The sequence below is a fragment of the Equus caballus genome, chromosome 8 (assembly GCF_041296265.1).
Source record: "Equus caballus isolate H_3958 breed thoroughbred chromosome 8, TB-T2T, whole genome shotgun sequence".
NCBI lineage: Eukaryota > Metazoa > Chordata > Mammalia > Perissodactyla > Equidae > Equus > Equus caballus.
Window position 1 is genome coordinate 30,162,422 of NC_091691.1, and position 26,369 is coordinate 30,188,790.

The window sequence follows — 26,369 nt, forward strand, 5'->3', positions numbered from 1 at the left end:
CTCGGAGGGAAGAGAACGGCAGCCTCCAAGGAATGCGTCCATGGAAACCTGGCTTCACCAGCAACTAGAGTGAGTGACTGGGAGGCCCTTCTCTTTCTTGGTGGCAGGCTGGACTAAAGGAAGAACTTACCTCCAGGTGTAGGTCTGACAGGAGTGGGCCTTCCTCCCCTCTGCCCTGCTGTGGAAGGGTCTTGGCCCTGGGAAGGTTATTATCAGGTCACAGTTAAGTGGGCCTTTCTTGGGAAGGAGAAAGGGTCTGCATACCATGTGCCAAGTCAGGGCTCATGAGTTGCCTGAGTTGGCTCCTGAGTCTGTCCGTGCTGCGAGAATAAGCACAATCTTCTACAGGTGAATATTTCCCTCACTACCCAACCAAGACCAACCACCACCACTGATCCTATCCATTGTAAGTTCTACGGAGAAAAAGGGAATCATCTAATGAAACAGATTGTATAGCTTGTCATGTTCTCCTTGCACGGAAACCCGTGGAAAAGAGGTCTCTTTTCTAAAGGGCCAGGCTTTGTTTCTCTATTCATTTGAATGTTTCCTCTCTGCACACAGAGAAAACTGGCTACATCTTCTCGCTGTGTGAACTCAGTAGCCAAAGAAATCGGGGAATGGGAGAAAACAGAGACTTTCACAGTCGATCAGTGAACAGAAGCCTCTCGAATGTGGTGCTTTGTTTTTAGAAGGGGATACCCTCTGGCCTTCTCATCTGACAGATAAATAACTCAATTAAGAAATAGACCAAAAATTACAAAGAAAGAAAGTAAACCCAATGAAATCTTCCTTCGGAGTCGCCTGTCGATGCTTTGAGGCCTTCATGCTGATTATATGACCTAGAAGTTAGCAGATGTGGAGTGACATAATTTTTGTCTTTTTACATAAGGAGGGGCATTGTTTTGTCAATTTGGAAAACCCAGAGACTATTAAAAGGTGTACTTTTTTATTTAATTGTGAATGCATTGCTTATTAAAACTATATTTATGAAGTATATGGCTATAGACTTAAGTTCCTCTGAAAAAGAAAACTGATGCTTTTGGAGTACAGCAGATTTCTAAAATATTAATTACTGATATTTGCACAAAAAAAATATAAGTAAATAGGCACTAGAGGAAAATAGTCTGTTCGCACGTCACTGGTGTTCATTTCCTAGCATCAGTGGCAGGATTCCCCTCTGTTTTGGTAGCTGCTGAGCACATTTCACTTTTGTCCTCTGAAAATATAATAGGGCCTTCTGCATGTGTATCTATATATGTGTATGAATATCTGGAGTCCTTGCTATTAATTATGCTTTTTGTGTGGTTTCTTGTGTTACTGCATGATAAGAAGTCAGGCGCAATTAAAGCAAATCTAACAGGGATTTATTTAACATTCTTTTGAGTTACATTATTAAAGAGGCTTTTTCTTAAGGTGTTAACATTACTCCCTTTCTACTAATTTAACTAGTGTCTTACTAAAATTAAGTGTGTAGCCTTTTGAATTCTTTACCTTAAGACAAACCCAAATAAAGGATTGTCAGATTCTCTGATGATGAGGGTCACTTGGCAAGACTGTGGGTGCACTGATGTTTTCCCTTTACTTCCTTGCCCAACTGGCAATTTGAATCACCTAGTTTTCAGTTCTGAAAGAAGACTTTCCTTCTCCATACTGGGAGACTGGGGCAGGAGACCCACCAGATCTCCCCAAAGGACACCGTCGTAGTGCCCACGACATCAATTTCTCAGCTCCACCAACAACAGCAGCTCAGTTAACGAGCGATGCTTGCAGGCCTCGCTCGTTACAGTTGCAATGAAAGGAAGACTCAGAGACCAGGGTCAACGGGAGAGGAGGATCAGAGTCATGAATGCGGGCTGGCCTTGCCTCCGGCTCGTCTCTAAGGACAGTCAGTCTCCCTCAAGTCATCTGTTTCGTAAGCCAGGAGAAGCTGTTCAAGCTGTGTGCTTGCTACACAGGGAATTAGACACAGATTACGTGAAGACTCGAGAGATGCTGGATTTAGAACCTTCCACGGTAATTTAGGCTCAGTAGATGTGTAACTCTGCTAGTTCATCTGTAATAAGAGAAATCAGTGTTTTCCAACTCTGTGCATATTTGTTATTTTTCAATTAACTGAAAATACTCTTTTTAAAGGATCTTTAACATCCTATGAAATTTTTACTGATAAAAATAAAAATATTCTAAAAATTGTAAAGATCAAAAAGGACATTTTTTCCCCTATGGTTTGGACTCTATGAGGAAGAAATGTCTGAAAGAAAGATAAAATTTTAGAGGATCTGTTTTTGCTTTAGAATGACTTTCTTTGTTTTTAATCTTTTTTTTTTGAGGAAGATTAGCCCTGAGCTAACTGCTGCCAATCCTCCTCTTTTTGCTGAGGAAGACTGGCCCTGAGCTAACATCCGTGCCCATCTTCCTCTACTTTTCATAGGTGGGACACCTGCCACAGCATGGCTTTTGCCAAGGGGTGCCATGTCCGCACCCAGGATCCGAACTGGTGAACCCCGGGCCGCCGAAGAGGAATGTGCGCACTTAACCGCTGTGCCACCAGCCCAGCTCCAATAATGACTTTCTTTATTTTTAGTGGATGTGAAAGAAGACTGAGTGTCTTTTAAACTCTAGTCATTGAAGTGCGATTAGAGCTGTGTTTCCAAGTGCCTAGACCGTCCGTGAGTTGTTTTCCTCAAGCCCTTGTTGCCACATCAAGATGTTTCCTCTCACCTACTTCTATCCTATTAACAGTTCTCCTTGCTCTGGGGGTGTGTGTGTGTGTGTGTGTGTTCACATAAAGCTAGTTTATTTGTGCTGATTTCCAGCTTCCATTATCTTGTGCATAATAATATTTTTTGGAATTGTCTTTTCGGTGATTCATTCCAATAATAGAAGTCCTCCCATCTGACCTTCCCTCCCAGCCACCTTCCCCCTCTTGGTGGATTGATTTGAATGACTGAAATGACAGCTTTCAGCATGACTGGCTGAATTCCAAAAAGTAATTAAGAGAATGGAAGTGGGATGCCAGAGGATGACTCATGAATGAGGAGGCAACCAGATGGATGAGGGCAGCACACGTCAGGGGACACATTCAGGCCTCACGGTGCTTCTTATAACTTCTAACCCAGTCACCACAGTGTTTCCTGCAGACAGACAGCGCTCCATCACTCAGGGCTCCTGGAGACACCTGGCGTTGGGCCGGCATCCCTGCCTCTGCTGCTTCTTTGACCGTGAGCATCTCATGCGGAGGGATGACACACTGTGATCTCTTCAATGCTTACATGGTTTGGCCTCCCCAGGGAAAAAAATTTGCAGGAAGAACACTGACGTAAAAAAGTCAATATGATATTTTGAGAATACTTACAAATAAGTTTTATTTACCTTGTGCTGTGTCTGTCTTCTTTTTGCCATAAATAATCAAGAGTTTTCTGTATTTAGTTAAAAATGTTACTCCTAATAATTTTTTTAAATGTTTAGATCAAGGACTAAGCAGCTGTTTGCTCTGCGGTTGAAAGAAAGAGAAAGGCGTCAAGTAGGCCCACTAACCGATGGACGGGACCATCACTGGCCGGGACCTCTGGGGGCCAGCACCGCCGTGGGCAAACCTCCGGCCCCCGTGATCTGCCCTCTCAGTAGCGCGTCCCGCCAACACCGGGTTTCCTAAAATCTGAAGACAAAACGACAGTCATGAGTCTTGCCAGCCTTGGGAAGGACAGGACTAAGCTAGCCCAATCAATTCAACTTAGAAGCAGAAGCTCTAAAGGCAACTAAACGTAGCTTTTAACTGAAAGGTTAGCTGAATAACCTGGAAGAGAAGAAAGCCGCTGGCCCCCGGCCCCTGTCTTCCATGGCAGAGTTGCTTTTCCACACACGGAGGGTGGGGTGAGACAGAGTTCATTGGGGGACATCTTTTTGTTGCTGCTACTGCTGCTGAAGCTGAATATCTTGAACCAGAGTGAGAGTGGCCTAGGTACAATTCCTCACACCTTCAACACCTCTGACCACGTACGACCCTACCTAGTCTCAGTATGGTCTGCCCTCCTCCAGAGATCCCAACAGTGGGCAAAACCCTGCGTTTCCAAATGTCCCCCTTGGAGAAGTTGTCTGTGAGGTTACCGAAAGCTCAGAGACAGAATTTTCTGTGCGTTATCAACTTTGAAACTCATGGCAATGTCTTGGCCCTAACCCGAAGACGCCAGCCCATTTCAGGGCTCACTGGAACGGTTCTCCTTGATGGGTCAGCTTACCTCTAATTTGCGCTGAAGTAAGAGTCGTATCAGAAAATCAAGGCAAAACCTCCACTGCCTGGTTAGTGATTTGAGTCAGGAAGCTCTCAGGGACACAGGGAATGAGCAATGCTTAGGGAGTTCCAGGAATTAGCTTGTCACAGGTGGGCACAGGCTGGGGCTGCCGGGGCCCGGCATCCGGAGGGCATGGAGCACCAGCCTCTTGCGGACGTGTGTCAGACCACATCGGCTCAGACCCAAGGCCTGGCCCACGTGACATCTCACCTGTTTGCATTGAAAAGCTCAGCATGACGAGAGCAAATGTTCTGCAAGAGGATACAATATAGAGATGAATGAAGCCTTGCATGGATCCCTACTCTTGAAAACCAACTCACAGCCTGGAAGACAAGGCAGGGGGATGTGTCTGGAGCTGGTGACAGAAAATTCATTCTGAAAACTGGACACAGGGAAGAAACAGAAAAAAATACTTTGGAAATATGCAAAAATGGATCTCTCCAGTAAGGGTTCTCTGGTTTGTTTTTTTTTTCAGTTATGAATGAAGGCTAAAAAACCACAAGAAAACCAAAACCACAAGAAGAAAACCTTCAATGAGGTCGGGAGTCACAGGTAAGTCCCTAGGGTTCATTTTGAGAGAATATGTGTTGCCAAACTTCTGGCTAATTGTAGTTCAGCTAACCCTTAATTAAAACTTAGATTCAGTTGTCCTTTAATTAAAGCAGCCATACTCATTATTGATTCTGGGGGAGGGGAATCATTATTCTAAAGCAAAGTAAAGAAATCTTCAGCATGATCAAAAGATTGGGAAGCAATGAGATTCAATAAATCAAAAATGCATGGAAAACTAAAGAGAGCCAGCAGAGAGATCCCCAGGGATGGACACCGAAATGAATAGGTGGAAGAATGAGAACAGATTGGTTTGGCAAGCGGACGTGAGGAGGGACTTTACTTCACACACCAGAGGCCCCTCTGCAGCCCGGGCAGCTGGCTGTGCGTGCTGGGCGGCTGCCCGAGTGTCAGGCACATTTATGCTTTTTTGCCAGACATCCTGGAAGTCTTCGTGCCCCGCAGGCTCGTCCCAGCCATACTTCCTGGGGGTGGGTCTCTCTGGGCTCGGGTGGGCGTCATCGCTCCTGATGGCCTCCACCTGCTCCCCAAAGTCCTCCTCGATGCTGCTCTGCCGGGTCAGCGTCCGCCGCCGGGCCAGCAGGGGCCTCGGGCTCCTCCTGCAGGGACACTGCCCAGGGCCCGGGCTGCACTTAGCAGGATTTCTGAAACTAAGCCGCAGCTCTTCTTCTTCGCTCCCACAGTCCAGCCCACTGTCTGGGCTCCTGGTGGCAAAGCGGCTGAACCGACAGCCTCTGTTTTCCAGAACAAAGTCCGCGGCCTGGGGGCCAGCCTCTGGGCCCCTGGGTTTCACAGGGAACCAGGAACCCTGCAGGGCCTCGTCGCCCCTGCAGGGCCTGGCAGGCCTGGGCTCTCTGGCCAGCACAGTCCTGGCCCTGGAGGAGTACCCTAAGCCCTGTTTGTGCAAGAACTCACAGAGCTCTCCATCCTCCTCCGCTACTTCAGGGATACTGAAAAGTTTCTTACTGTGGTGGGTCTGTTGGGGAAACTCAGGCTGTTCCAAGAAAGCTCCTTCAGTGGTCCTATTTTGATAGCACTCCTGAGGGGGCAGGTGTTAGAACAGGTGCCGGGCAACAGTGTATGGTGAGACATGAAGGGGGCCAAGGGAAGGAAAGAAAATACAGACAGAATTAGTCTTAGGGGCAATGAGAAACAGAAAGCATGCTTTCTTGTGGGGGGCAAGGGCATGCTCTGGCCGGGCTCTGAAATGAGAACAGAATGGGTTAAATGGATGGTGCCGGAGCAGGTGGGAGGCAGAGCACAAACAGAGAGCGGCTGGATGTCCGTCCTCAGGGCCGGGCCAGGAGACTACACCGAAGAAAGAAGAGGCAGCTAGGTGCAGGCCCGGGGAGGATGGAGGCAGGAGGCGTCACGTGGCCGAGGTGCCTGGCTCTGCAGGCAGTGCACCCGGAGCAGCAAGAGTTTGCACCCCATGCCCTCTGCCTGCGCCCTCAGAAACTCAGAAGGCGGCTGCCGTCAGATGCCAGGTGTGACTGGAGACAGCTCACAAACAGTGCCCCCAACCCCTAAGTGTCCCCACCACTGGACATGTCATCTTCTTTCTGGCACACAGCACCCTCTGAAATCCTTCCTTCCCATCTTGCTCACGTGTCATCTTTCTCCCTGGCCAAAACATCAGGTGAACCAGGGACCTTGTCACTCAGCACTGCATCCTAGCTCCTGGAATGGCACCTGCTATACGGTCGTGCTCATCAGTGTCTGCAAAGGCCTGGGGGTCTGTCTGTCTCTCCTGGATCCTGGAGTTCGGGGCCTGAGGGGAGAGCCATGTCGCCACTCTCTTGGGCTCCAGGGCCTGGCCCAGAGCTGGCACACCCAGGAGGTGCCTAATATATGTTCGTGGAATGTAGGCTGTGCGTCTTCATGGCCTTGCACGAACTATTCTCTGCCAGGAATACCTCCCAGCTTGTGCTCTCCCTAAAGACATGCACTCCCACTGAACGACCCCCCACACAAGTGTCTCTCCTCTGGGAGGACGTCATGGACTCTTCAGACAAGCCATACCCTGCCTCTCCCCTGACAGCCTCCCGGGGATGCTCAGCAGGGACGGGCCTCCTGGGGATGTCACGATTTACTGCCTTGTCTGCCCCCACGGCCTGCGGGCTTCACCAGCACGTGGACCCTGGCAGGTTTACCTAATGCCATTGTCACCAGCTAACTGTCCAGAGTTACTTAAAAAGTTCCATCAGCATTTAATAGTTCCTCAAAGTTGTTTTTCAAGATGATAAATAGCTACCCACCAGCTTGAACTGGCTCAGACCAGCCCAAACCACACTGCAGGAATGATGCCTGTGCAGAAGAATGGAAAAGTGTACAAAAGTAACCTTTACCTCGTTCTAATAGTAAAACCACCACCCCAGGAGAAGCTGAAATCTTATTAACAACATGAGATGTACGTGGAGGTGTGTATCTGAACTGCACATCTGCCAGCCCATGCCCACCTCTACGTGGAATGACAACACTTCCTTCTTGCATATTCATCCACTACCCCAAATCAAAGGCACTCACTCCCCAAGCTCAGGGAGCCATAGCTTTGTGAAGTCATCCCCGTGGTCTTCATTTTGTTTGCTGCATGCTGCAAATAAAATTTCTGCTTTGTGTGACAACTACTCGTGCAGTTTGATTAACTCACCAAGGAGACGACTCACTTTGGTCCCGTAACACCATGTCTGCATGTGCTCGGAACTCACTGACAGCAGGTGAGAGGGTGAATGTGCATGCACGCTGCCAGCTGACCCATCTCTCATCTGCTGACATGATACCAAGGCATCTGTTCCAAGGAGTATTGGGGTGAAGGAGGACGGTGAAGGCCAGGAGCACAGGGGCTCACCCAGGAGCTCTCCAGGGCTAGGCCGGGACCTGCCTGAGGGAACTGAGCCCATTAGTCACCCAGGAGCTCTCCAGGGCTAGGCTGGGACCTGCCTGAGGGAACCGAGCCCATTAGTCAGGAAACTGGCTCAGCTGCACCTAATTGTTGCCACGTGGGAAGGTGGGCCCAGAGCAGCCACATCCCCACACCACATCTCAGAATTTCTACAGAGAAACCAGAAGTACAGATCAGCCTGTAAAGCCACCTGATTTTTTAAAAACGTAGGAATGCTGTGGGCAAAGCAAAGTGAGCATGTGGCTGCCGTGGGGCCCTCTTCCTGCCAGCCGTGATCTCATCTCGATATGTGGGACATGGCTATTCCCAAGGGGGCAGGCTGTGCCTATGGGTGTGGGAGTTGCTATCTGGTCTGTAACGAACTTGCTTGTTCTCTGGGCCTCCACCCTAGGAGAGAAGGTGCCCTTTGTTCTTTGCTGGAGAGTTTGTAGGCAGTGCCATCCAGGAGCTTCCTCCATGCACAGGAGGAGGCTGGCGGGCAGTGGCGAACAGGAATGCACTCTGCATTCCTCCTGGCCCAACCGAGAGCATGTGCAGGGAACTCTAGGTTCTGGGCAAGGTGTGGGAAGTTGTGGGGGAGGTCACACGGACCACCCACCGGGCAACTTGGGGCTCCCCGTGAATCCTGCTCGGAGTCACTTTGGGAGGTGGCAGGGGCTCGGGGGAGGAGCCGTAGGAGCAGCAGGAGCTGAAACCACGCAGGATTTGCACAGCGTCTGGCGTGTTCTCAGTTCAGGGCCGTCTGGGAAAACATCAGTCAGTCTCTCTGTGCAGTAGGTGCTAGGTTGGCAGCCAGATCTGGATGGTACCTTCTGTCCACCATTCAAAATGTGTGACTCTGTGTTTCTAGAGAAATTCAGTGGTTGGGGCTTCATCCCCCAGTGGAATGTTCTTCTCTAAGGCCTTTTTCATTTGAAAAACCCACAAAGGTCCTACCAGCTGCCTGGCACTTTGTCTGTCTCCCCTGCAGGTTGGGAACAGCTGGAGGGTTGGGACCATGTCCATCCTTGTGGCCCCCAGCCTGGCACAGGGCCTGGTGCACAGAGGCACTCAGCTCACGGGCTCAGTGGAATGAATAAATGCCTGAGCTGGCACAGTCAGCAGCAGCAGCGGCAGGACAGCCCCCCAAGGCAAGGACAGAGGGACGCGCACCCAGGGCAAACCTCTTCCTGAGCTCGACAGTGGCTTAAGCTCAGCATCCATTAAGGTGACCTCCCATCAAACCCTCTACTGATGGCCACACCAGAGGTGGGAGCAGAGGATGCCAGGGTCTCTGGTGGGAAGTGTCCAGAGGGGTTTGTGTGTGGACCCCTGTCCCCCAGGATGCCATCCCTCCATGCCCAGCCCTCCTCTGACCTCCCCATGCCTGCCCCACCTCCTGCTCCTCCCTTCCACCCTTGGGCAGGGCCCACCTCAGTTCTTTCCTCTTAGGAAGTCTTTGTTCCATTCCCCTAGCTGGACCCCCACGTCCCCAAACTCTGGTTCTGACTCAGAGGCTGATTCCTACACTCCCAGCTGCTGCCTCTCTATGGAGGAGCCCTTGAGGCTATGGGGATGGGAGGAAAGCTCCCCTGTTCTGTTCTCTCCCAATAAAGTCCTCATACAGAGCTGGGTGCCCTCTGGGGGGTGTCAAAAGCATTGTCCCAAACTCCTTCACCCAGACGTTTTGGCAAAGAGGAGGAGGTTCAGGGAATTCCTGAATGCAAATTCAGCAGTAAGAAAGAAGCCACTCCAAATCCATGGGCTTCCCATGGCAGGGCCAGACCCCTCTGGAGCCGGCCTCCACAGCCCCAGCAAATGGACAGGGATGGGGCCACTCCTGGTCGTTGTGGAGGAAGCGGTACCCCTCAGCCACTGACCTTGAGGGCATTGTGGGATGTGCCACTGGGCCGCCGCCTGCCCCCGTCTTCCAGCTGCATCTCGGAGTAGAGTTCCTCCTCGTCCTCCTCCATGATGTCTGAGAGGTCAGACCCGCGGCTGCTCTCCGTGTGGTACTCATCTCCATGGCAACAGTGCGGCTGGGGGCAGGCAAAGGGGACACAGATGGAGGGCGTCTCTCGGCCGTGGAGCTCTTCCAGATATCAGAGGCCCCAAGGGTCTCCTCGCTGCCCCTTCCCTTTCTCACTACCTCATGAGCTCCAAGACCAGGCTGGGTGTCTGTCTGTGCTCCCACTTTAGAAGTAAGGAAATGGGCCTAGATGTCCACATACTCACCAAGCACGCAGACAGTGGGGATAGCAGAGAGAGGACCAGACTGAGTCTCTCAATGCCAAGGCCAGATGGGAAGAGACACAGAGACCCTGGGCTCTGCGTGGGACAGAGCACCACTTATAAGATACATGGGTAAACGCCACTTTTCTGGGTACCACCAGCCTCTCCAGCTTAGTGGCTGAACAAAGGTTCAAGCTATAGGTTGCACACTCAGGTGGCAGGAGGGCTCAGGGCACAGTAATGTATACGCTGGTCTGGGCAGAAAGCAGAAACCGTGTGCAGGCTGTGTCCACTCTGTGCCCAGCTTGGTTACTGACACCAGATTAAGACTGTGCCATTGTGGAGAGACCCAGAGAAGAGGCTGGGGACAGTGTAAAATGTTCAATAGAAAAGCCTCCTTAAGAGTAAATATTATAGAATTTAGAGGCTGGGGATCTCAAACCATAATGTGGATACCAGCTGATCTGTTACTGTCACAGAAACATGACAACCCCCCAAAGTGAGTACACTTGGAGCCATGCACACTGAAATGGAGACAGCCCTGATGGGGCGCTGCAGTGACGGTGCCATGTCAACTCAGCAGCCATGTCCTCGTGCACAAGGAAAGCACTCCGTCACCCAATATCTCGAGTATTCAAAACAAAATAAATAAAGTTGCAGCAACTCAAACTGCACACCCTGAGGAGCTCAGATTTATGAGTGAAAACATCCATAAAGACGTTCTATTTTTGTTGGATCCTGTTTATTTTCCTGGTGGGCGACATGACAAATGTATTTAATAGCATCCCATGACATATTTATTAAAAACACCCTGGTTTCGATGACTACCCTAGATAAAGACGCATAAGCACTTCCCATCACATTAAGTTCACTGCAGCTGAGGAGGACACAGCAGGACCACTCCAGGCAGCAGGCTCTGCCTGAGCCGCATCGCGAGAGGGGACGGAGTGTTCTCAGCCTGAGGGGCTGCTGTGTCAGCGTTTGAGCTGCTCTGGCCCTAGTTCTTTCAATCAGGCACCAAGAAGAAGCATAAAAGTGAATTGGTCTTAAATGAATAAACAAAGATCAGGCTGGTTTTAATGAGGTCTTCCTAAGGCTTATGGGAAAGGTCTCCCTGACGAGAACACAGTCTCATTGATTCAAACCCAGTGATGAGTTAGGGATAAACTCATGGGATGGAAGGAGGTCTCTGGTTTTTGCCAGAGATATCATTCATAAGCCATTCATAGGAATCCTATTCCTCTCTCGGTGGTAGGCACGTGACCCTGGTCTGCCTGGTGAGATGTAGTGGGAAGTCTGATGGAGCTTCTGGAAAAGATTTTTCTCCCAAGTTAAGAGGAAAGTGCCTGAGGATAAAGTCCCCTCCCTTTTCTATCCACTCCTTCTTTCCTCCTTGGGGTGCTGTCATATGAGGGTGTGATTATTGGAGCAATGGCAGCCACTTTGTAACCATGAAAGGCCAATGAAAGGCCAAACGAATGGAAGGTTCAGAACCCAGAGCCTGGACACAATTGAGCAGCTTTATCAACCTTGCAACCTCCCACTTGAGCCTTCCTGTGATGTGGGGTAATTAAATGTCTTTGTTATCTTACTCATTATTAGTTGGGCATTCCTTTTCTTATGTTAAAATTAATGAAAACAGAGTTGTTTTAATCTTACAGATAAAGACTCTGATGACTAGAGAGGCTGGGTAACTTGCCTACCGCGCTACAGCAGGCAGCAGCAGCGTCAGGATGTGACTCCAGGTCTGTGAGATTCCTTCTTATGGAGGCTGTGACACTGCCCTGCTGTGGGAGTGTGTCTCGAGGGGGCTGGATGACCCAGCGTCTGATATGTCTTCAAGCTCTGACATTCCAAGATCTCAGGACTCTCCAGACCCTGCCCTCCTGCTGTCCACCATTCTTGACACCATTCAAGGACATTTCTATTAGCATACACATAACCAGAAAATGGCGACCAAACCCACACTGGAGGGATTTGTTAATTAGAAGCCTGGTGCAGAAGGGGAAGCACTGACACTGTGTTTCTCTGCAGGTAGGATGCTGACCGTTTGATTTCTGAATTTCCCATGATGCCTAGCACAGAGCAGGTGTCCAAAAACATTTGCCTGATTAACAAAAGTGAGCACACAAATGGTAGGTTCTGCTAAATTGACACCAGGTGGTCATCTGTGGATTTACCTGACCCCCAAATCGCCTTCATGACCAGATACCAGCACAGGGCAGCCAGGCAGGGTGGAAGCCTCACCTTAGATGTTTGAAATTGTCCCCACATGATGTCACCAACGCACAGGCCTGGTTAAGCCTACACTTTCCAACTCTACCGCAATTAGGGTACCCGGGCCTGGCCCCTCCTCCTCTTTCTCATGGGCCAGGGTGTTTGGGTCTCCAAAGGCCTACGCAGAGGCATCAGCTAGGCTCTGACGGATGGGACACAGGGGGCCAGCAGGCACTCTCCTCCTGCTCTCACCGGCTTGCCCAGCTCGGAGCCCTTCAGGAAGTCGTCCACCGAGGCGCCCCTCCTCTTGACGTCTGGGGAGTCATAGCCGTCCTCCTCGTCGGAGTTGGTGTATTGCCCGCTGCTCCTCTCCAGGAAGATGCTCCGTTTCTCTAACTTGGAGGGAGAAAGAGGAGAAGCGGGTAAGCAGAGGCTGCGGAGCAGGGGAGCCGGGCAGCTGCAGGGAAGGAGGCCTCCAGGCTCCACGTCTTCTGGGTTCTGCCCCTTCCTTTGCTCGACCCCACAGCCCTCTGGGAACCATTATGTGGAACACAGGGTCAAGTGACCCAACACGCTGGCTCAAGGGTGGCTTTTCTGATGTGGGTGTGACACAGCTGTACCTTCCTGTCCCCTCCCACGCTTACCACAACTTTCTTTTTTTGTTTGTTTTGGTGAGGAAGATTGTTGCTGAGCTAATAGCTATGCCAATCTCCCTCTATTTTGTACGTGGGATGCCACATGGCTTGAGGAGCAGTGCTAGGTCTGCACCCAGGATCCGAACTAGTGAAACCCAGGCCGCGGACGCAGAGCCGTGAACTTAACCACTAGGCCACCAGGCGGCCCCCAGAACTATTGCTAGGCACTCGCAGACACCAATGAACTTCTCGTCTCCCTCCATTTGCCACCTTTGCCTGGCTCTAAATCCTTTTCTTGAAAAATGAATCTCAGATGTGTGCTTTTTCTCCACACCTTCCAGAAGGTGGGCCAGCTTTCCTGGGCCCAGTCTCTGCTGCAGCCAGCTCTGGGGGCCCTGTCTGGGGGTCTTAGGGCTGCAGGATGTGTGGCTGCCATCAGAAGGGGCACAGCGGGCAGCACTCACCTGCCAGCCCCTTCCTGCCCCTGGAGCTTCGCCCGAAGCCCCCAACGCTGATGTTCGGGGCCTGGGCTTTTGCTCTGCAGGAAATCAGAGCAGAGAAGCACTGGGCCGGAAATAAATGTGAATGTTCTGAAGCATTCTCTTCAGTCAGAGATCACAAATTAGTGTTTAATTTTTTTTTTTTAAGAATTCGTGGCCAATTTGAACAAACTGGGAGACATCACATAAAAGCCTGGACTCCCAGTTTTTTGAAAGTAGCTGAAGCACTGTTGCTGTAGCTTGCATCCCTCCCGGGTCCTGGACGTGGCCTGTGCCACTTAGCTCTGACCTCTGGGGGACTGCGCCCCTCATGAAGTCCCCTGACCCAGCCCCCAACCCTGGGGATGCCAGGGAAGTCAGCGTCTCCCACTGGTGGCACAGGCGTTTCCACCTGGATCTCAGAGACGGCGCTGCCAGGGGTCACATCCTGGTGAGACCCTACCGGCTGGCCGGGCAGTGCCGAGAGGACTGCTGTCTCTCTCCCAGCGCCCTGACCTCGGGCTCGCAGCAGACACGCCGGGCACCCTGGTAGATGGACGCACATGAGGAAGAGATGGGGGGTTTGTCCCAGGCAGCGAGGGGCTCCCCGTCCAGCTCAGCTCACCCGCTTTGCTAGGCATCACTTCATAGGTGTTTCTTAAAATCTCTTGTCTCATTGCCACACCGTCAGGAACATGGCCCCACCGTGATCTAAACACTCCTTCTCCCCATGGCCCCAACTGTTTCTAGTAATAGGCATGCAACCATATGTGTGTCGTCTATATGTGTATTATGTAGGTATATATGCGTGTGTAAATATGTCTGTCTACGTGTGTGCATGTACATGTATACACACATACACACAACTCCAGAGCGAGCGGAGGCAGGAGTTGTGCCTTGTTTAGGAAGATGGGTTCCCAAGCTGACTCCCAGCGGGCCCCTCTCAGATCCCCTGACACAGACCAAAGTCTGGCTGGTGGGTTGCTCACACCCAGTTTCTAAGCCAGGCTGGTAGACAGGCATTTGGTCTGGTTATCTGGGTCCATATTTGCAAAACATCCAGCATTCTGATTCCATCAGGATCAGGGCTGAACATAGCCCAAGGGGACACTGAAGGACACACGTGACATCCTCCCTTCTAAGTCAAGGCAGATCCCGAGCGTTCCGAGCGCTTCTCTGCAGACTCACGGTGCTGCTGGAACGTTCCATCCCAGCTGGGCTGCAGGGATGGAACACATTCCAGGAGCGGCAGAACCAATGAGGAAAACCTCTTCAATCTTACCCTGCTGCTCTCGGCCACTCTCTGCGCGGCTTCCCGGGCCATGGCCTTGGCGACAGAGGTGGAAACCGGGGTGCCCTGTGGCTGCGGGAGGATCCGGCTGGGCGAGGGCGACCGCCTTGCGGGACCCGGGCCCTGGAGGCCAGGCGGCTCCAGCATGTGCCCGTGGGCAGGGGCAGGCACCCGACTCTGCTCCCAGGCCTCGTCCACCTTGACATGGGGACCCAGGTGTTCATCTTTGGTATCAGGGGCTCCGGCACTTGCTAATGGCTTCGGTGTGGGAGCAGTTCTGGGGTGAGGGGTTGGAGGCACCAGGAGGTCGGCGGGAATGGCAGCAACAGCAGAGTCTATGGACTCGCCCTGCGCAGAGAGGGTCCTCACAGTCACACCCTTGGCTTCCAGGCTCCGCAGCCGCACGAGCTCCACGGCTGTGCTGTCCGCCGTCGGGGAGATGACCTCAGCCACCTGCGCATAGAGAAAGGCAGCTCACAGCTGGCCCCGGGTATCACAGGCAGTTGCTCTCCATGTGCCCGTGAAATGGGAAAGGCCAGCCCTCAGACTGCCTCTCGTAGTCAGGGACTGGGGCCCAAACTACATCCGACCCAAACCACATGGCGCAGCCTGGAAATCAGGTAAGTTTCAGAGAGGGCCAGGCAGGGGAGGCCTGCAGGCCCCAGGATCTGCCCAGCCATTGGAGGCTGGGAGGGCCATTAAGCACGCCCCTTTTCTTCCCAGTTCAGAACCAAGAGAGGCAGGGGCCAGAGAGGGATCACAACAGGAGGTTTACTACTGCCAAAGCTGAGCGGAAGGAAGGGGCTGGGCGAGGCCAAACTGGGCTTCCTACTGCAGTGAGAAGACAGGACTGAGGCCTCTTCTGCACGAGCAGGACCTGCCACAGGAGGACTTCCCCACAGAGAAGGGAGCAGAGGGGAGTCATGCAGCCTGCAGGAGAGGGGAGAACAGAGGGGAGTCATGCAGCCTGCAGGAGAAGGGGAGCAGAGGGGAGTCATGCAGCCTGCAGGAGGGTGGAGCAGAGAGGAGTCAAGCAGCCTGCAGGAGGAGGGGAGCAGAGGGGAGTCATGCAGCCTGCAGGAGGGTGGAGCAGAGAGGAGTCATGCAGCCTGCAGGAGGAGGGGAGAACAGAGGGGAGTCATGCAGCCTGCAGGAGCAGGGGAGCAGAGGGGAGTCATGCAGCCTGCAGGAGGGGGGAGCAGAAGGGAGTCATGCAGCCTGCAGGAGGGGGGAGCAGAGGGGAGTCATGCAGCCTGCAGGAGGGTGGAGCAGAAAGGAGTCATGCAGCCTGCAGGAGGAGGGGAGAACAGAGGGGAGTCATGCAGCCTGCAGGAGCAGGGGAGCAGAGGGGAGTCATGCAGCCTGCAGGAGGGGTGAGCAGAGGGGAGTCATGCAGCCTGCAGGAGGGGGGAGCAGAGGGGAGTCATGCAGCCTGCAGGAGGGGGGAGCAGACGGTAGTCATGCAGCCTGCAAGAGGAGGGAGCAGAGGGGAGTCATGCAGCCTACAGGAGGAGGGGAGCAGAGGGGAGTCTTGCAGTCTACAGGAGGGGGGAGAACAGAGGGGAGTCATGCAACCTGCAGGAGGAAGGGAGCAGAGGGGAGTCATGCAGCCTGCAGGAGTGGGGAGCAGAGGGGAGTCGTGCAGCGTGCAGCAGGCAGCTCTCACAGAGCAAGTGGGAGAGAGCTCAGCCACTCACATCTGTCCATCAAATACCTCACTCCCTCCTCCTTGGGACAAACGGGATGGGAAGGATGGAGGATAGACAGAAGCTTCTCAAGCCTCCCCCACAGGCAGCTGTGTCTATTTCATGTGCCAGCACAGGCATGGGGCTGATGTGATGGGTTTCCCTGCTGCAAGCCTGAGGACAGGCTTGCTTCTCAGAGTCAAGGCCCGGTCATTTGCTGATGGGCAGACCCTACAGTGTTGGCCAGGAGTGCTCCCCTTTGGGCCTTAATACCATCTTGCCAAGAATCAGTTCATTGGAATTCAAAGGCCAGTCACGTTTTGAGGGGGCCCTCATACTGTGGGACTCAAGACAAGTGGGTTTTTAATACTGAGGGGAGGAGAAAAGAAAAGGTCCAAAGCAGGGCAGATAATCAGAGTGGAAGGGAGGCAGTGAGAATTCTGGAAAGGAGGGGGACAAAAATGGATGGGGTTCTCAGTGCTCTGTGGCCAGGCCTTGGGGTGGCGGTGTGGGTGGTGTTTAATAAGTGCTGGTGGATCTTGGGGTGGAGGAGGGAGGAAAGACGCTTCCCATGGTCAACCCCACACTGAGCAGATATCGGGCCAGTCCTGGGTGCACCCCCCCAACAAAACTCACCCTGTGTCCCTTTGCATACACGCCATAGCCTGTAACATTGGCTCCATTGGACAGCCCGGTGGTCGTCAGAGTGGGCGGCCTCCAGGAGACCTGCACGGTGGCTGAGCTGGCCCCAGCTTGGACAGTGACATCTTGTGGGGGAGCCGGAGGACCTGAAGGGGACAGAAGGCAGAGAAGTTTCAGAGCGTGGCCCCTGGCAGGTGAGCTGTTACTATACTACACCTGGAGGGTCTCACTTGGAAATGACGTCATTCGTTAAAGTTGCCAGGGCCAGGAGGAGAGATTAGGAAGTGTGAAAGAGGCAGAGAGAGCTCGGGAAAGCAGCAGCTCCCAGGATGCGTGCTGCACTGTGGCCTTAACCTCTGGGGGCATTCATTCTCCCTTCCAGAAACGCCTGCTGCCTGGCTCTCAGCCTATGTGACTGGACAAAGCTACCTGGACCCTGTTGCCAGGCCAGCCGGTGATTCGGGACTGGCTGGTCAGCCCCATGATCAGTTCTGGACGGGCCAAGGAGATCGCAGTGTTGGGCAGAGGAGAGGGATCCCTCCCTCTGCCTCTCCCCTCCTCTTCTGCTCCCCTCTTCCTCCCTCCTGCCTTCCCTCCATCCTTCTCTCTCTCTCTTCATTGGACTTAAGCCTGGACTTGAGCCTTCATTGAACGTAAGCCTGGACCACTGAGCACCCATCTTGCCAGCTGGTGGGAGAAGGACAAAACTGAAAGATGGAGAGAGACGGGGTTCTAATGAAGCCGTGTGAACCCGAGAATCCAGCTCTGCACACAGACTTTCCAGCTGCACCCGCTGACACACTTCCTTTTGTGCTGAAGCCGGTTGGAACTGTGCTTGTTGGATGTTGCGAGATGAAGTCTTGAGTAGTTGACTTGAGCAACAAGGAGGCAGGGCTCATGTCACCAGTCATTCTGGGCGGCTCCTGGGGACAGCAGGATTGCCCATCCTGCACTGACCCTTTCCTCTAGGTCTGTGCAAAACTCCCCACATCTGCCCACTTGGAAGGATGGGAAGGAATGGATTTGTAACTTTGAGGGAAGGCTCCACACGCTCCAGGGCCCAGCTGAAGCCCCCCAGCTCCAGATTTCCAGGGAGGAGAGCAGGGGCTGTTCCCTGAGGATGTCCACATGCTGCGCCTTCTTCTCACTCTCATACTTCATCTCACCAATCCTCACACTCCTGTGATCTCAGCACATCCCCACTGTGCACAGGAGGAAATTAAGGGAAGCCACTCAGCTGCTAAGCGTGGGAAGCAGAATTCATGAGGCACGTGCCCGCAGCCCATGGGCCAAGGCACATACGACCCCACTCTCGATGACGTGCTGTGATAAAGGTCTTTAAAACCTCTTTGCAACTCAGCTCAGAAGTTAAATCCCGACCAGACAGTTCCATTAAACATGACACATCGCCTCATTACTCTTAAGGGCAAAGGTCAAGCCCTGAAATGGGTCTGGGACTTTTCACGGCACCCCCTGCATGAAGCGAAGTCGCAGCAGAGGGCAGGTGTGTGGGTGACAGGAGACTCGAGGAGCTGATGCTCTGCCAGCTGCAGCCCATCTCTCCGCCCCGGCCCAGAGACGGCTGACCGGGGGGGAAGTGTGCTGGAGTCCGTCGCATAGGGGCATTTAGAACCCCAACGCCGGAGTTCAGACTGAGCTGGGTTCAGGAGGCAGCCTCACCTCTCCCCCCGGGAAAGCTCTCCCCATTCCTGCCACTCATTTCACTCTCCGCGGTCCAGACACCCCTCCTTCTGGACAGGCAATGGAAATAGCCTGCTATGGGATGAGAGCCCAGGGGGCTCCCTCAGCCCTCCCGCCACCTGAGGACACGGAGAGAAGGTGCCATCTAGGAACCAAGAAGTGGTTCTCACCAGACACCAAGTCTGCTGATGCCTTGATCGTGGACTTCCAGCTTCCAGAACTGTGAGAAATCAATGTCTGTTGCTGAAGCCCCCAGTTTATGGCAGTTTTATCAGCCTGAGTGGACTAGGATACCCAGTGGTCGGGAGTTAACCTACGGGAACACTCCCTGTGCTTGGCATCTTCTCCAGGGTCCCATTCCCCTCCATCTCAATGTGAGCTCCTCCAGGAAGCCTTCCCCCCGTCCCACTGGATGTGCTCCTCATCCTCGTCTGAGTCCCCGGGAGTCCCTGCGATTGGTGCTTCTCGTTTCTTCACCTCAGCACCGATGGCAAGATTTCAGGGGAGGCATCCGTGGACAGAGGGGTCCTCACTATCCTGGTTTTCCTGACTGATGCCCTGGAAGCCAGGCAGGAAACCAAAGGTCATCACAGAACGTGGATGAATTGACCTTTGTAAATTACTTCCTACCCGGACGCGCTCCTCTCCCTAAAGCAGTGTCTGTCCCACCTGCCCCTGACCTTGCTGCCTTGTATATGAGACTCTAATTGACTATGGATTTCACAAATACTGGAGAGCTCAATGAAAGAAAAAGTGAATCCACCGTGAATTGAAAAGCCAATCTTGCATTAGATCAGAGTTTGTGCAGTTGGTAAAAATATTCTGGAGGATGACTGAATTGTTCGTGAAACTGTTGGGAAATGAGGTTGCGCAGGGCTGGGTTCATTAATCTCGGAAGAGAAATCCAACAAGGAGAGCATCAAGACAGGTGTCTCAAGGGAACTATATGACCGTCACAGGACTGAGACAGGGCCTAGGCCTAATGAACGATGCCTTCAAATATTTTTGCAAAACAATCTTCTTCGCTCAAAGAAGGCTGCTCTTCCCCAGGTGTCCAGACCCCTATCCTGGGCACAGCCGACCTGCTTGGAAGGGCTACCTTGTGTGTGCATCCAGCAAAAATTAGCACAACAGAAATCTCTGGGCGTCCAGGTAGTAGTTGCCCCTTAGCACTGGGATCCTGATTAATCAGAAAACCAGCAGACCCAGCAGCCTCGTCCCCCTTGTCCCACGTCTTCACAGTGTCCCGGGAGTGTGCGTGGGAAGGGGAGGGGAGCCCACTGCTCCTCCTGTTACAGCTGAGAGTGCCGAGAAGGAGCCGGCGGCTCGCGAACCCCCAGAATCACGCCAACAGTGGGACTCCCTGTCTTCTCCTCAAGTTCACCCACATGTGAGAGAGAGAAAGAGCAATTCTGAGAGGAGTGTGGGCGCTCAACGAGCACGTGCCGGGAGAGGATGCTGCAAGGAAGAGGAATGCCTGTCCCCTAGGATGGTCTCAATTTCCTCCTGTCTTTGTAGGACTGAGCCTCTTGCAAATGCAAGCATGAAAAGAAACATTTTCAACAACATGGCCCCTAAACAAATCCCAAGTATTCCTTCTGTCTCACACACACACGCACACACACACATACGCACACACGCCCATGTTCCGGGCTTCCTGGGTGATTTAAGGCATTTTCCAGGAAAATGGTGGTTGCATGCAGTTTTCCCCTCTGCTCCCTCCCCCGGCCCCTCCCGTTGTACAGGGTGACATCCGGCCTCGTCCCCCTTGGGGGGACCCCATGGATGGACAGGCTCACCTGCAGGCAACGTGGAGAACTCCACGAAGGCCTCCTGCTTCTCCCGCTGCTCCAGGGGCAGCTGCCACGGCATCTGGTGGGGTTTGGCCAGAACCTTCACCTTGTAGGCCATGTTGGGTCTGAGATTAAAGAACTGGTACTTGTACCGCGCAGCCTTGACGATGTCAAACTCCTCCTCGTTGAGGAAGATCACATGGCTGTAGTTGCTGTTGGTGGGCAGCCAGGAGAGCTGGGCGGAGATCTGCGTGATGTTGTCCACCCGCAGGTGGGAAGGGGCCACCACCACATCCTTGCCCACCAGCAGCGTGCACTGCAGCTCGTCCGAGCTGCCCCTGCTGGTCATGCACTGCACGGAGATGCGGTAGGTGCAGGCCGCCATGTTGAGCTTCTCGATGAGGGCCTTAGTTCTGCCGCCTAGCGTGAGGCTCAGGCGCGTCTCCTTGTCCACCAGCACGTTGTAGCTGCTCACCGTCCCCCATCCCGGGGGCACTGCCGGGGGCTCCCAGCCCACAATGACACTTTTGGCAAGTTGTTTGATAAGGGTGATTTTTCTAGGGTAAGGCACGATGTCTTCTCCAATGTCATCAATGTTCATGTCCAGCGTCCCCGCGCCATTGTCGGTTATGCCGGTGTCTGTCTGAGTGGGGGAGTGGAGGTCAAGGATGCTCTCCCCCTCCACGCCGAAGCTGGAATGGTTGATGAAATTCTGATCCTGTTCATTTCCCAGTGCACTTGCCAGTCGCGACTCGTTGTCCTGGACAAAATCCACAAAGTTGGAGGGTACCAGACCCCTCTGCCCATCCAGGAGTTCGCCTGTTGGGTACAAGGGCAGCGTTATCCTCTGACCATCTCCTCAGGCCCTGAGTCCTGCAGCCGACTCTGGATCTCTCCCTGATGGAGCCATCCGGTAAAGCAACAGGGCTTCGGTGAGATTCCTCGGCTCTTTACAGGAATCTGTTCACACATCACCTCCTCAGGACCCCAGCCCCACCACCCACAACCCAACCTTGCCATCTGCTACCCCCCATTAGTCTGCCTGGTTTTCTCCACTGTGCTTATCGCAATCTGAAACTTCCGTTCATCTATCTGCGTGTGGTGATGAGCCCCTTCTACCTGGGGCAATGCCCCTCGGGGCAGGGAGATTTGTCACCACACTGAACGTCCTAGAGGGACACATGGTACATGGCAGGTGCTCGGTTAGGGTTTGATGGAAGGACGAACAAACACGTAAAATAGGTGGGTTTTGGAGGTTAGAAAAATAGACATCTCACTCTTAATTTTGGTTGAGCAATCATGCGAATAGGAATTAAAGGGGACTTTCCTCTTGCAAAGCTATGTCCATCTTAATGAAATTCCCGACGTGTCCACCGGGGGTGAGACAAGACTATCAATTTGGTGCCAGAACCACCTGTAGGTTAAGTGGCAAAAAGATGCCATCAGGCTAGCTCTCGTGGCTACGGGCGGTCATGGTGGGGACCCCTTTATATTTCGTGAAATGGCCTAGCTTCTGTGTATTCGCTCTATTAGTGGGGCTCAAAAGCAGACGCCCGGGAAACTGAGGAGCACTTTGAGGAGCTTCAAAGATGACGCTGTTTGGATAACCTTCCAGCACCAGCAGGAAGGGCCATCTGCTCCCACACATCACAGAGTGTCCGCAGGCAAACGGCTCCATGGAGGCCAAGGGACCCACGGAGGCTGGGAAGAGCTGAGCACTGGGGGCTGCTCTCAACAGACCCTCGACTCAGGACATGCAACTGGCCTGGGGGAGTGCATGCGGCCATTTAACCCGTCCTGGGTTCAACCAGAATAAACAAGGCCTCTGACTCTGCTCCTGAGCCCATGGAGGGCGAGGGTCCTGAGACTGACTCTGCCTGGAAGGTGTCCTATAAATACAGCCTCCTTTCCACACAAGGGGAGATGCTGGTGATGATGATGTGATGACTAACATTTATTGAACAACTACTGTATACCAAGCCCTCTTCTGACCTCTTCACACCTATGACCTCATTTATCCTCACAGCCACCCCACAAGGTGGGAACTACTACTATGTCCATCTACAGCTGGGGAAACTGAGGCACAGGGCAGTGAAGCAAAGCTTCCCACTATCACACAGATGATGGGACCCTGAGCATGGCAGCCTGCTTGTGATCAGGCCTCTGGGAGGTTTATGTGGCATGAAGCCTGGTGTGAATGTTCCGGAGATTTCCAGCAAGGGTTTTCTGGCAGCCGCCTTGGTCCCATATTTCTACATTGGTGTGAAAACCAGTGAAAGTAACGTGAATTTATGTTAAGAGTTCAAACTCTTTTGCCACCAATCGTGGTGAAATTTCTGGGGTGGAGGATCCACGACTGTGCTCCCGAGAACCGACAAGAAATGATGCCGCCCACAGGCTCCTGAGCATCAATGGAGGCAGCCTGACGTCATGCCAATGAGCACCCAGGACAAGAGCTGAGGGCCTCTGTCCACGAGGTCGTGAGAGAGAAACCTGCTAGTTTAGCAGGAAATAGTCCTCCACGCAGGTGAACCAGGAAGAAACCAAGAGCCTACTGTGTACAAGGCGATGGAGAAGTTTTGGGGGCTCAGGGATCTTGATTTATGAAGCTGCTGGCGCTGTCACATGATCATCCTCAAGCTAAAAAGGTGACAGAAGGTCAGGCATTTCAGGCAGAGGAGTTTACATTTCCTGATTTCAAACTGTGGGAGGGGCCCTGGGAGGATGTGGGCCAGACCACCCTAAGCGAACAATGGAAGCTCAAGGTCAATGGGATGGTGCTGAGCCAGGGGAGGCCACCTGGAAGGCGCCCTGGCCCTGCCACAGAAGACGTCTACTGGGAGACCCGAGGATGCTGGGGCAGAAGATGGAAGAGGGAAGAGAGACTTTTTGGGAACAAGAGGATCCATCAGCCCCGTGTGCCCAGGAAGCCCTGCCGAGACTAACATTATAAAATATCCCCCGAGTGGCAAAGGTCTACTTGGAGTTAAAAATAGGGAATCCCACTCAATCTCAGAAAGGGGAAACTGGTAACTCTGGAGAGCGGGAGGGTCAGAGGAGAGGACTGGGGCAGCCAGGAGCGATTTGGGAACCTGGCCGGTCTATCAGGCCCCCGGACAAATTGCCTGGGGTGGACTGGGCCCCTGTGCGCCGACGGGCCCACATCCTAACACACCTTCGTAGAAGCCGTCCTCATCCATGTCTCCATAGACGTAGAGGTATTTCCCTGCCGTGAGGGGCAGCTCAGCTTCCGGGTTCTCATTGGGCCCATCAAAGGGGTTGTAGCTGGGGGGAGAAAGGAGACTCATTCAGTGGATGCCCTGGATGGAGAGGGGTCCTGGCCCCTCCCTGCAGAGTGCAGGCTGCCACGATGCTTCTGTCTCCTCTTCCTGGCAAACTACAGACCCACATGACGGCTCAGTGCAATGAGTCCTCTGTACACGGAGAATTCAGGCCATTGTTGCCCTGCTCATAGATTTAAAACAAAAAGTTAATTCTGAAACCACATCGAAAGCTCAGAGCCCTTCGTATCAGATGACACGTTTATAATTCCGATATTTCTGTTCACACCTGTCACTTCTGCCATAACTATAAATTTCCAAATTACTAAGTAAGTAAGAAATTAACCCTCTGGTCTTTTGATATATATTATTTAGCAAAGGTAGAATCATGTTACATATACTATTTAGCAATCTGCTTATTTTTTACACTTTGCAAGATGGCAGGACTATCCTTCCACCTCATGAAATATTCTATCATATCCTTTTTAAGGGATGTGTAATATTCCACTGAACAGGTTAGCATACTTTATTTAACCAATTTCCTAGTGTTAGGCATTGATGTTGCTTCTAGATTTTGGCTAATATAATCAGTGTTGCATCATATATTCTTATAAACATATCTTTGCACACATCCACACTTTCTTCCTAGAGATAAATCCCTAGGAAGTATATTTGTATGTACTGCCAAAATGCCCTGAAAAATGGATGCGCCACTTTACCTTCTTCTCCTCCAGGAGTATAAAAGTGCCCACATTCTCAAATCCTCAATTGAGGAATTAACATTTTTTAAAGTCATGTCCAACTTGCAAATAAAACTTTTGTTAGACGAGTTTTGGATTTTCTAATTAAAAGGGGGTGACGGAAATGGGGATTGTTTGGACACAAGGAGTGAGGGTCCGGGGTCCAGGATGACTCTAAGCTTTCTGGCCTTGGGGTGAGCAGATGCGGATACAATTGCTGAGTGGGGGTCCCTGGGAGGGCCACTGGGTGCACGGAGGACGGAGACCAAGTGTTCACTCTGGATGTCTTACGTGGATTAGGTGGTGACTACATGAGCTCAGAGAGGACATGGGCTGGAGACAGGGACTGGAGTGGTCGGTGTGCAGATGAAGAGTCCACCTGAGGTGGGAGGAGGGAGGGAGAAGACAGGAGATGGGCCCCGGCTTCAGGAAAGCCCACATTCAGCTCTCAGGAAGGGGAGTCTCAGCTGGTGAAAGAGAGGCTCGAAGAGGCCAGAGGTGAGAGGAGCACGGTGGGAGCTGAGGGGGTGTGGAGGTCAGAGAAAATGACCATCCACCGGGGATGAGCGGGTAACGGACGGGGTCTGTCTGCGCAGAGCACTGCTGTCTGTATATAAAAAGGAAGGGGACCCTGACACAGGCCACGGGTGGGGCTTGATGCGCAGTGCTGAGCTCAAGACTCCAGAAACGAAAGATGCAGGAAGTGTCCAGAATAGGGAAACTTCAGGAACAGCCCAGCGGTTGTCCAGGGCGGGTGGGGATCGAGGGGACGGGGGCGACAGCTGGAGGGGACGGGGTTCTTGCTGAGGTGATGGAGACATTCTAAACTCGACGGTGGCCACGGCGGCACACATCTGAGAATACGCTCAAGCCCATGAAACAGCACGCGGCAGATGCGTGAACTGTACAGTGTGTGAATTATATCTCAGTAAAGCTGCTGGAGGAGAAGGGTGGGGCGCCTGGGTCAGCGAGGGTCGTCTGGTTGTGCGCATAGCCGGGAAGCAGAGCCTCGAGGGAAGAGAGTGAGGCGTGGTGCCGGAGGGGAAGCGAGGCTGGCGAGGCTTCTCTGGTTTTAAGTTTGGGGAAACGTCTAAGCAGGTTGTGGAACAATGACAGTGTTTAGCCCCAGGGGAAACCCAAACTCCCACTTTAACCTTCAGAGCCACTCCTCTGGGGGCCCAAGGGCACTGAGAGGACCGGGGTGTGCACAGCTCTCTCTGGGACTGGCATTCTGGGCTACTCACAGTTTGGTTTGGTTTGGTTTGGGTGGGGGGAAGGGTGGTAAAAAGAATAAACCTAAAACCATCACCGGGAAAACACAAACAGCTCCAACAAAGGACGGACGCAGACGTTGGCGCACTGCTGGTGTGACTGCGTATCATGGATAAACTCGGTGGGGAACTGTGCTCGCTCCTCGCCTGTGGACTCCGTCCTCAGGTGCGTTAGCTCTTGGGCACCTGTCCCCAGAATAAGCCTCCCTTTCTACGAAAGTGGAGGCAGTGGAGGCCAGCGGGCATTCTGCAGGTGGCCCCACACGTTGCACACTGCAGCTCCGAGGCGCCAGGCTCCTGGGGGGGCAGGGAGGGTGTGCGGCTCACCGGGCCCCAGCTTGGCTAGAGAAACAACCTCGACATGGGCCAGCTCAGCATCCCAGCCGTCGCCCAATTTGCAGTATTGAGGGCTCCGGGTGAAGAGCTGTGCCCCATCCTCACCCACATACAGAATGAAAGAACCACTCTCCTCTCAGACACGGGGCGGGACTGAGCCCTCCTCAGGCCCCGCTGACAGTGGCCTCTCATGTCTTCCCAGCACTGTGGCAGTGTCCCCAGGGACAGTGTGATGGGCTTGTGTGGGGGTGCAGCCAGCACTCAGCTCCCAGGCCCTGGGAGAAGGGACGTCCTCAGCGAATGGAGGGTTCCCCAACGCAACACCT

The 26,369-nt window shown here is 53.0% G+C and overlaps 1 protein-coding gene and 1 long non-coding RNA gene across 32 annotated transcripts in view; one reads left to right on the top strand and one right to left on the bottom strand.

Moving 5' to 3' along the window:
- RIMBP2 (RIMS binding protein 2) overlaps positions 1-26,369 on the bottom strand; it is a 250,731-nt gene that overhangs the window by 18,182 nt on the left and 206,180 nt on the right. For 16 of the 31 annotated variants that reach the window (XM_070275539.1, XM_070275533.1, XM_070275536.1 and 13 more), the window contains 7 exons: positions 23,591-23,700; positions 20,422-21,234; positions 16,916-17,067; positions 14,586-15,047; positions 12,442-12,585; positions 9,621-9,779; positions 3,535-3,655 (listed from right to left, as the gene is read on the bottom strand). In XM_070275539.1, the coding sequence (XP_070131640.1) occupies positions 3,535-3,655; positions 9,621-9,779; positions 12,442-12,585; positions 14,586-15,047; positions 16,916-17,067; positions 20,422-21,234; positions 23,591-23,700 (1,961 nt within the window). Of the gene's footprint in view, positions 1-3,534; positions 3,656-5,190; positions 5,899-9,620; positions 9,780-12,441; positions 12,586-14,585; positions 15,048-16,915; positions 17,068-20,421; positions 21,235-23,590; positions 23,701-26,369 lie in introns of all 31 variants that reach the window. The other 15 variants (XM_023647338.2, XM_023647340.2, XM_070275526.1 and 12 more) reach the window with 2 other exon arrangements.
- On the top strand, positions 4,008-7,483 carry LOC138925360 (uncharacterized). Its single transcript, XR_011441404.1, has 2 exons — positions 4,008-4,841; positions 6,153-7,483. It is a non-coding gene; the product is annotated as an uncharacterized lncRNA (long non-coding RNA).